Raw genomic sequence first — 10,491 nt, forward strand, 5'->3', positions numbered from 1 at the left:
GAGAGAGAGAGAGAGAGAGAGAGAGAGAGAGATGGGTCTGTACGTTGTTTTTTCAAGTTTCTTCACCCGCCATAAAATGGCGCCTTTTCCACACATTTCACCTCCTACATCTGAACACCTACATACTACAGTAACTGTTACACCTGGGTAGGTTAGCCTTGACTTTTAACTTTTCCTGATGCCAACTTTCAAGACCGACCTACCTTCTACAATCTGTTTTATGTCTTTCACCTACTTCCGTCTTACCCGCTATCTCCTTCATTGTTATAAATCTAGTCAAATCTAATCACTTCTAACAGCAGACTTATTATTGAAATAGATAACAATCAACACGAAAATATAACAACTAAAAACAAGAGACTAAATCTAAACAAAATCAAAAACGAATAACAGAGCAAGCAAAACAAAACAAAAAATAAATAAAAATAAAAACTATATTTTTTAAAAGCCAACAAAAGACGAACAAACAAACAAAAACAAAAACAAAAAAAAAAACAACAAAAAACAAAACAAAAACAAAACAAAATCAAAACAAAGCTAAACACAAAAAAAAAAACAAACCCCACAGATATAAAACAAACAAACAACGAAAGAAAAAATAACAGTTCAGAGAAATGTTAAATAAAACGGAAAAGAAATAAGTTAAAATAAAACAACAAACAGCATACAAATAAACAGACCTAAACAATACTTCCTGCATGGCATCGTTCAGAAATTAATTTAATTATTTCCTGCCTCCAAAAGGTGAATTTAAGTAACCCAATAGGATTAAAATGTGTTTACTTGTTTACGATTTTTTCAAAGCGTTTTTCCCTTTCATTGAAAAAAAATGTTTCTTTCTTTCTCTTTCTTCTTCTTCTTTTTCTTCTTTAAAAAAAAAATATGATAATCCTGTTGAAAGGAATTAATTGGATATTTAATGTCAAAATACAGCATGAATTTAACCAGAAATTTCTTCTTTTTTTAAAAAAAAAAATTAAATCCTTCAAAATCTTTTTAAAAAATTGATTGGAAATCTTCAAGCATTTGTAATGGTTTGGAAGAGTGTCAGAATTTGGTGTAGACAAATTAACTTTTAACGCCATTTTCGCGAGTCATTTGGGATGATTGCTCAACATTTATGGCCTCGCATTTACTCATTACCGTTTTCCATAATATCCTACCCCTAGATTGTAACGCGTAATGTGTAGAGAGAAAATTATTCGATTTCCTTCTTTTGACATTCTCCCCCCCCCCCCCCCCCACCAATCTCTCTCTCTCTCTCTCTCTCTCTCTCTCTCTCTCTCTCTCTCTCTATCTATCTATCTATCTATCTATCTATCTCCCCGTTTCCTTCATTCCCCTTCTCTTCCCCTCCTTCCCTCCCTCCGTCTTCTCACAATATCACCCTATCAACCCCTTCTCTCTCCCTGTCTCTCTTTCTTGCTCTCTCTCTCTCTCTCTCTCTCTCTCTCTCTCTCTCTCTCTCTCACTCTACCTTCCTGTGCATTTAACATCGCCACCTTTATCTTTGGCCAATACACTTAAAGAAAACAATGGTTGCTTTTGTTTTCTGTGTCTCCCAAGTATCGGAAGACGTTGAAATCACAACACAGCACATCAATCCATACATCACAAGTACACATCATCAATCTAATCCAAGTACAAAAAAGCAATCCCCTAGAGATACACGATAACGGGCGCTTAAATGACTTACTATTACTAGTGTTGAAAGCGCACCAAACACCTAAAAACACAACAAGCATCCCCATATTATCCTTGGCATAAATTGAACTGTAATAAATTGCTTGCTATCTCATAAAACATGTTGAAAGATCAAAATTCGATCCATCATCTATCGTTTTGTTGTTGAGCGAGGAAGAGTTTCGAGCTCGAAATGTTCCATGTCAATTTTGTTTGTTTGTTTAAAGCAGTAATCTCCATATTTGTTTAATACTTTCTTCAGTCCGTAGCCTTTTCAATATTCACTTAAATTACATTGACGACTCGCTCTACTCACCTTTAACGCATTTGTAATCCACTTGGAAGTAATTGCTGGATTTGTTACAACTCTTGATGTTCACGCCGTGATCTCCAGGCGGCAGGTTGATATCGCAACTTTGTCGTCCTACACACGCGTAGTGGACATGGTCATCCTCCACACACCCGTGATGTTCTTCGTCGGCTACCAGTCGACATTGGCCAGACTGACTGTAGCCGTAGAAGGAACGCAGGATGTACAGCATGTATCCAGGGCCGCACTGGATGTTCATGGTCTTTTTGGGGTTGGACGAACACACAGACATGGTATCTCCTGTGGAATGGAAGTCAGAAATGGACATATTTGAAAAGGTTGGAATAATGATCACAGTAGATAGACAGATAGACATCAAAGATGAACCTGGTCATGCAACGTCATTGACAATGAGCATGGAAAAGTAATTCGAGGGAAAAGTAAATGCTCATTGGAAAGAGAAAAAAAAAACAAATAATGATTAAACAAAATCACAATAAAAAACAAAACAAAACGAAAAAACAAAAACAAAACAAAAAACACAACATGCCAACACCTACAAGACAAAATTCTTTACTCAGTACGTATTCCCAAAATGACCTCGTAGTGTTGTTACTGGATGCAGCATGTACGACTAAGAACTTTGCTGGTATTTTAAACATACTTAAGAATTATTTGTCTTTGTGTTTTTTTTTATCCCGACCCCCCCCCCCCCCCCCCCCTTCTCCAGAACAAAATAAAACCAACAGACAATATAACTGATGTCTATGTTACATTGGGATGTATGTTTATTTCAGAGCAATCGTATTTTACTATAGATTAAAAACAAAATAATCTTAACGGAATATTCGGAATAGAGTGTAGGCGCATTTCCGTACTTATTTATTTCTCTCCCCCCCCCACCCCCCCTCTTGTTATTCATCCATTTATATATTTATTTTTTTCAAAGAAAAAGGGGAAAAAAAAGATTTCCTACTTGAATCCGTGCCAACTAAAGTCTGAACGAAATAGTTGTTTCTTTTAGACATCGTACAACGCTAACTCTGGTCTTTAGTTCCTTTTTTTTGGTTTTGTTTGTTATTTAATTACTTTTATTTTTTCAAATATTTAAAAAGTTTAAAATTCTCCCAAAACTTCTCAAGTTTACTGTTTTGCTACCGACATCATCTCACTTCTTTTTTTTTCTTCATTATCTGCGTAGGTTAGATTTTTCTGTGGAAACGTGAGCCTTCATTTTACAAGCCATCTTCACCATTTTCCTCTTCGTTGTTTTTAACACCTTTAGAAACGGGTTGATGTAAAGATCTTGAAATTCTAAAATAGCTCTATGTGATGTGAAGGGTAATAATATACAACCATATCTTTATTTCATACGGAGAATTTATCTCAACTGGGATTTTATGGGCAATTTAAAATGATGTTATGGAGGATTTTGTTTGGATTTTCGTTAAGGGTCAGAATGATTTAAAAAGGAACGATGACAAAAACAATAATGATAATAATGCTAAGGATGGTAATGCTTAAGGGTCAGAATGATTTAAAAAGGAACGATGACAACAACAATAATGATAATAATGCTAAGGATGGTAATGCTTATGACGATGATGACGAAGGTGATGATGATGATGATGATGATGATGATAATGATGACGATAACGATGATGATGATGATGATGATGATGATGACGACGATGACGATGATGATGATGATGATTATGATGACCATGCCGATGATTTTGTACTGTGTAAAGATAAGTTTTTATTGTTTGTTGGCTGACTTCTCAATGTTTTAATGGGTCCCAGAATGGCACTAACACCTTCATGTGGAATCGTGAAGGGTTAAATATTTGTTTTTTCGACCTTTACCAACACAGCAGTGATTAGGGATCTGATAGATCTGACAAAAAGTGCTTCGCTTGATCAAGAAATTTTTACTGTCCATTTAGCGCCGCAGAAACCGAGGTAAACTCTGGCCGCATGTTAATATTATGCTTTAATGGGTCTAAAGGACAATTTTGACAATGAAAACGATTGAATAATATTTGGAAAATGACCATGACAAGAGATTGACAAGAGATTTACATGATTTTAATTTTTTTTTCTTTTAGAGAGAGAAGAACTATATAATTTCATCTAATTGGTGTGCATATTGTCCATTTCCCCCGGTTATTACTGGGTCTTTGTTGCATTTCTTTTTTACCCAGAAAGAAAAACAAGTACTTGGGAATATCGATTATCTTTGTTTAACGTGAGAAGTGGGGGTAGGTGTAGGGAGTCGGGGGTGTTGCTATCCTATAATATTGATCGAGTGTTTGATTGGATATTGACTCGATTTCCAATTATTGCGGTTTTGGATGAATTGAATGACTGACTTGATTGTATTGCTGATTTGCAAGATTAAAGACTGAAGGCATAATTAATCATCAGGTTATTGGTTGGATCAATGTTGACGGTAATAATTAGTATTACCAAATTGAAATATCCGCGGCTAAAATGTCTACGGTTAATTTGGCTGGTGCGAGTGAATTGCCACTTGTAATTTGTCCTGTTTGCACTGTAGATTTCTTTGTCTCGTTATTGCCACTAATGGCCAAAGTCATTAGGTTTTATTGAGACGACAGGTATTTTCCTGTCGTACATTGACAAAAAGCTTTTTTATTTTCTTCCTTTTAGCCAGAATACTTTTACTTCAAACTATCAATCAATTAAGCTGACCTCAATATTGTGAACCAGTTTCAAACATTAGAAGACGTCTTTAGAAGTCTAAGTTTTTGTTACTTTTTGACAATCTTGGAGTCTTCCCAACTATTACATTGGGGGGGGGGGGGGGGGGGGGGGGGGGGCAGAAAACTCGTCCTTCAAATATCGATCGATATAAATGGTGTCGAATGACAAACTAATCCGTCAAAGTGTGACGGCATGTCATTGTACCAAGTCACGATACTATTTAATTAATCATCGGACAACTAAGGCAGTGATTGTTTTCCTTCACTAACATGTAATAACATTTGATTTGAGTCCGACATTGGTTTGTGTACTCAGCTAACACAGTCCTGCCTGTAACGAGATGAGGTGACTGCCTGCTCATATCCAATGTCAAGATTTCTCCCAATACAATAATCAAGTCCACTCTCTGCTGGATTCCTGCAGTGTTGTAAGCAATTCCATTTAGCTTAGTGTTTGACCATGTCGAAACATTCAATCACGAATACATCGCAATTTGATCAATCACTCCCACCCTCTCCTCACGTCCTCCACCTCTGTTTGTGGTTTTATTAAATAGTACAAATGGTTCACTCTATGCCGACCATACAATTGTAAATATATTCACTGCCATGTTAGACATGATCACTCTGAAAGGCAAAAATGTATTTTGACCAAAACGTCCCCGCCGATATCACATCAAACCATCAATCTTTGGCCTTTCGAGTCAACTCCCCCCGCCCTTTTACGTTACTGCTATACTCTGAAAAACAAACCCCCACCACATTTTAAACATTTTGGACAGAAAACTCGTCCTTCAAATATCGATTGATCAAAATAACTCTCATCTTGTCAGAAATTCAAACCTGGGATTTCACCGAGTGTATTTTTACGAGGTCGGGGTCATTTTAATCGATCGATATTTGAACATGCGATTTTCTGGCCAACAATTTATAAATGTCTTTTTTCAGAGTACGACACTTTACACCCCCCCCCCCCCCCCTTCTCGTAGATATCCGTTTAAGTTGTGTTTCTGACGCTCACTGTTTGATCTTAAGTTTCAGTTTTCTGACCGTTAATTACTCAAATGTTTTTAGATGGCGTACGGGTGGGCTTAAGGCGGCTAGTCAGATGAGATTGCTTTTGGTCTGTCTGGTTGTTGGTTCAAGGATGTTGGTACGTGATATCAATGTAGCAGTCATGGAATATACATTAGACCTTCTATACCTACGTCGTGTTCATAGCACTGAAAAGTTCTTTCCTAATATATAAATCACGGGTTATCCAGAGTTCAGTTTATAATATACGAAGATGCCTGCCCAACATTCAACAATAATCTGCTCAGGTTTCAAATAATATTTTAAAAATATGAATGTTTCGGATGCTGACCCTTGGTCAGTAAAACAAATAGGGAAAGCAGAAATGAAATACAGTAGTAAAATTCACATTTTGTATAGTTCCAGGCACCCCTGGAGCTCACGATAAGCTAAACGATTTGTCATTCATTAAAATCACATTAAAAACTGTTAGCGTGGAGTTAATTACAAAATAATTTTTAAAGCGGGCAAGACCCGATTAGTGATGATCATTAACATTTCAGTAAAGGTTTTTACTTGAGTGTCTACTCGTGCTAACGATGCTAGTTTCTCGTGTAATTCTAACATATATCAATTCTTGAGACGAATATCTGATTGCAATTATTCTCTTTTCTGTTGAGCGACAATTTATACTCTGATGTTCTGTTATCTTGGTGGTCGAAGTATCCAAGACTCTACATTATAATTTTTAACGTGTCTTCTTTAATCTCTGTTTTGTACTTTCAAATTTACCTCCTCCGCATTACCTGTTCGCAGAGAATCTCAAGGTCTTATCTTGGCAAACGTTACATTTAGAACGACATTGATCTCCAGTCATTTATCTTATCATTTTAGTGTTGACTGAAATATGTGTTTTCATCAATCTCTCTCTCTCTCTCTCTCTCTCTCTCTCTCTCTCTCTCTCTCTCTCTCTCTCTCTCTCTCTGTGTGTGTGTGTGTGTGTGTGTGTGTGTGTCCAATACTCGTCTTTCCCGAGCACGGCAGTTACTGGTTAATTCTCCGATTTTCTTTTCTTCATATCACCGATAATCGATATTATTATTGAAGACATTTAAGATAGATTCCCGTTTTGTTTCCATCTAAACAAGATAATTCCATATGCCATCAATTACCAGTTTTCATTCTGAATGCTGTCTCGTCAATGTTTACCATTACAAGTGATGCTTTGAGTGTTTGGTGCCAATATTTGTATCCATTGTGTCAGCTTGTTGACTCAATCAATAAGTCAGTTTTAGAGTGGCTCCTGTGGTTGTATTTGTATTTGTGTTTGTGCGTGTGTATGTGTGTCTGTGTGTGTGCGTGTGTGTGTTTTTTTGTTGTATTTTTAGGTATGTGGGTATGGGATAGAGAGAATGACAGAGAGTGAGTGAGTGAGTGAGTGAGTGAGAGAGAGAGAGAGAGAGAGAGAGAGAGAGAGAGAGAGAGAGAGAGAGAGAGAGAGATGGTATTTGCTTACCTTTAACAACATGTTGTCCTAACAGGAGTATAGTCAACACCGTGACGGCGAGAAGACAATGAGGGGCATTCTTCAAGTTGAGATTCTCCGATATCATCTTGGTAACCGTGTGATCTCTTTTTTGTTTATTAAAACGATCCTTTTACGAATGGCACTTTTTAAAATCAATATAATAATAATTTTATTATACCAATGATGATAATGATGATGACAGTATCAGCTGTGATTGTCGATATGTTTATAATTTTTCCAATTTCTGCCAAGTCTTTGAAGAAGATCGTATTTCTGTGGGAGACAAGAGAATGCAATATATAATTTTATCTATGAATTTAAGGGAATCATTCAAAAATGGAAGAGAAGAAAACAACAACAGCAACAGCAATAATCAACCACAACCACTAACACCATCACCAAATAAGCTGAACAAAAGTTGAAAAAACGAACAAAACAACAAGCAAGCAAGCGAGCAAACAAACACACACACACACACACACACACACACACACACACACGACAAGATTACGAAAGCAATGTATTATTATATTATAACACTCTTGGTATGTTGTCTAAAATCCACTCGATACATCCATTAGAATACTTGTTTTAGCATAATTATATTTTTTTATTGTCTTTTTTTTCCCCTGGATGAAAGTATCAAGGCTGCAGTTCATTTAACAATTGAGTACGATGCGGTACGTACGTATAAAGAATAGGACACGGAGCGCTACGCTTAGTATCACGCAAGAGGAATAAATCAATTATGCAATGCTACATTTACATTTAAATAATAAGTAGGGTGAGCGAATAGTGCAGGTGTGACGAAGTGTGTGGATCGATCGTACGACGACCTCTGTCTACATTGGTAATAAACCTCCTCACCCCCCCCCCCCCCCCCCTCCACTACATTCTGGACATAACACGTTTTACTTCTTAATATAGAAGGAATGGAGTTGACGTCACTCAGCTGTTTGTAATTGTGTTTTTTTTTGTTTTTTTTTTTAAACAGACATGTTAATAATTAGTTATTTAATGACATCAATCATGCTATAAATGCTCATGGTTACACATAGTTTTGTATATTGGTACATATTATATGACTGGCGGTTGTTGTGAGTATTTTACTAAAAATGCATAGCATCAACATGTCGGTTGAAATGGCGCCCAATTTACAAAAAAAAATTAAAACCTGAGACTTCTTTGAAGACTCGGATTTTTTTTTTTACGTAATGACAAGTTAGGGTACATTTTAAATGATTGGTTACATCTGATTTAAGACTTTTGACAAGAATTAGATTAAATCAATCTAAAAACAAATGAACATTTTTTTCTTGGAAAATTTTAAAAAGTAAATTTTTCAGATTTATGTTCATTTTAGTTGAGCGGAGGACTCGGGTTTTACATTCATATATATTAAGCTAGATAGAGCGATCGATAAATTATGTAAAAAGGTGCTTTTAGTTTATTATTTTTTTTTTAGGGTTTTTTGTTGTTGCTTTTTTATATGCCAGTGCATGCAAAACTGATAATAGTGATTTATTCGTAAGATCTAACAGAGGGAGCGATTGAGTGAAAGGATGGGAGTATGTCAAATTACCGAATGTCAAATCTAATGCGAGGAGGATAATCAATTAAAAGAAGTGAAAGAAGAGAAGACGATTGAATGGGAAAAAGTGAAGGAGGGAAAAACATGATAATAAAACACACCGATTTACCTGGCGCCAGGAATGAAAGCTGGAAATCTACTTCATAAAACTTGAGCGGTTGCATGTAACAACCTACCGTAAATAATGTTTGTAGAAGTTGAAATCTGACTTTTCTCCCGTTTTTAAGGAAAACAATAGGTGTGCATTTTTGTTTTGTGTTCTTTTTAAAAAAAAAATAAAAGATTCGTAAATAAAGACTCTCGTATAGGAAACTACAAATATGGAAAAGGCCGACCGTCACGTATACAGAAATGATTACCTTGCAGTCTGAGTTCCTTGGTCTCGGGGAAAAGAAATTAATGAAGCAAAAAACAAAAAAAAAAAAAAAACAACAAAAAAAAAAAAACACAAAAAAAAACAACAAAAGTTGTGTTTGTGAAACGGAATATATACGAAAATCTCGTGTTATAGTAAAAATGATAAAAGTAATTACATCCAAAAAAAATGTCAATGAACAAATTCCGTTATGGAATGAGGCGTCAGTAATTATTCTGTTTGTTTGTTATTTTTAAAAATATGGAAGCGATAGATAGAGCTTGTAGAAAATCAGTATGGTTTGAGTTCTAATTTCTTGGTCTTTACTGATTCTATTCAATTATACCCCCCCCCCCCCCCACATCCTCAATGTCCTGATGTAATTATACGGATATAGGTAATGCTCCTGTTAGGAACTGATGGTTTGAGATTGGAATTTTTATTGTATTTATTTATCTATGTATGTGATATGTCTGTCTATACATCCATCCACCCATTTATCTGACTGTTAGTCTGTCTTTTGGTCTACGTATTGTATTTTCCTCCTTATTAACACTTTTACACTCACACTCTCGTACACTAACTCACAAGCTCGCTCACGCACAGCTGTTGTATGGGGTGACACGCACCATAACTAGCTATGTAAGGACGATAATATCAGTCCCCGAGAAATTGGCTGTCGTCGATTAATTATAGATATCGTTGCTCAGTCTTACAACTCCTGCTTGCCCTATAGGAAGACTGCCACCACTACTCACTCAGAGCACCGTGTGGCTCTCTCTCTAGACAAGAGCTTTGTTGTCACATGACTCATCCAACCTATGTTAGTCACCTTTAGTAAGGTCTGACAGTCAAAATCATTTGGCCATCGAGGTTGTGAGTAGATATTACAAGTTTTCTACTCAGCAACGCAATACCTGTAACGTTGTACAAAGTCACATTTTGATGGCATGTGTTTAAACACAGTTATATGTCATATGTGAACCCTGTTTTAGATTTAAAAAATAAAATAAATTGAGCTTTTTATATAGTCCAACATCCACTTAATGTGCTCAAGGCGGTTTACAAGGGGTCCCTGGCCAACAGCAACACTTAACATGTAGTAGGACGGGACATGACGCCTGTTAGGCGATATTACAATTTCTTCGGACAGAGACTGATAAATTTGGCTAACATGAGTGGGGTATAGATGATAAATGATTATATATGGAAACTCCATGCCCACATTACTTTCATCCTACTTCATGTCATTAAAATGGAGTTTTAATACAAGAATAAATCATA

At 36.1% G+C, this 10,491-nt stretch overlaps 2 protein-coding genes across 3 annotated transcripts in view; one reads left to right on the forward strand and one right to left on the reverse strand.

Annotated features, from left to right (window-relative positions):
- Nucleotides 1-10,491, forward strand: part of LOC144968485 (activating signal cointegrator 1 complex subunit 3-like) — a 232,020-nt gene that overhangs the window by 106,390 nt on the left and 115,139 nt on the right. The window lies entirely within an intron of this gene.
- The window catches only part of LOC144968486 (uncharacterized), a 28,521-nt gene that overhangs the window by 7,216 nt on the left and 10,814 nt on the right, over nucleotides 1-10,491 (reverse strand). For both annotated transcript variants that reach the window (XM_078906910.1, XM_078906911.1), the window contains exons 2-3: nucleotides 7,250-7,534; nucleotides 2,000-2,293 (exon numbers count right to left, since the gene is read on the reverse strand). In XM_078906910.1, coding sequence (XP_078763036.1) covers nucleotides 2,000-2,293; nucleotides 7,250-7,346 — 391 coding nt within the window. In that variant the 5' untranslated portion in view covers nucleotides 7,347-7,534. The remainder of the gene's footprint in view (nucleotides 1-1,999; nucleotides 2,294-7,249; nucleotides 7,535-10,491) is intronic.

The sequence above is a fragment of the Berghia stephanieae genome, chromosome 3 (assembly GCF_034508935.2).
Source record: "Berghia stephanieae isolate SIO BIC M18660-M18661 chromosome 3, UCSD_Bste_1.3, whole genome shotgun sequence".
Taxonomy (NCBI): domain Eukaryota; kingdom Metazoa; phylum Mollusca; class Gastropoda; order Nudibranchia; family Aeolidiidae; genus Berghia; species Berghia stephanieae.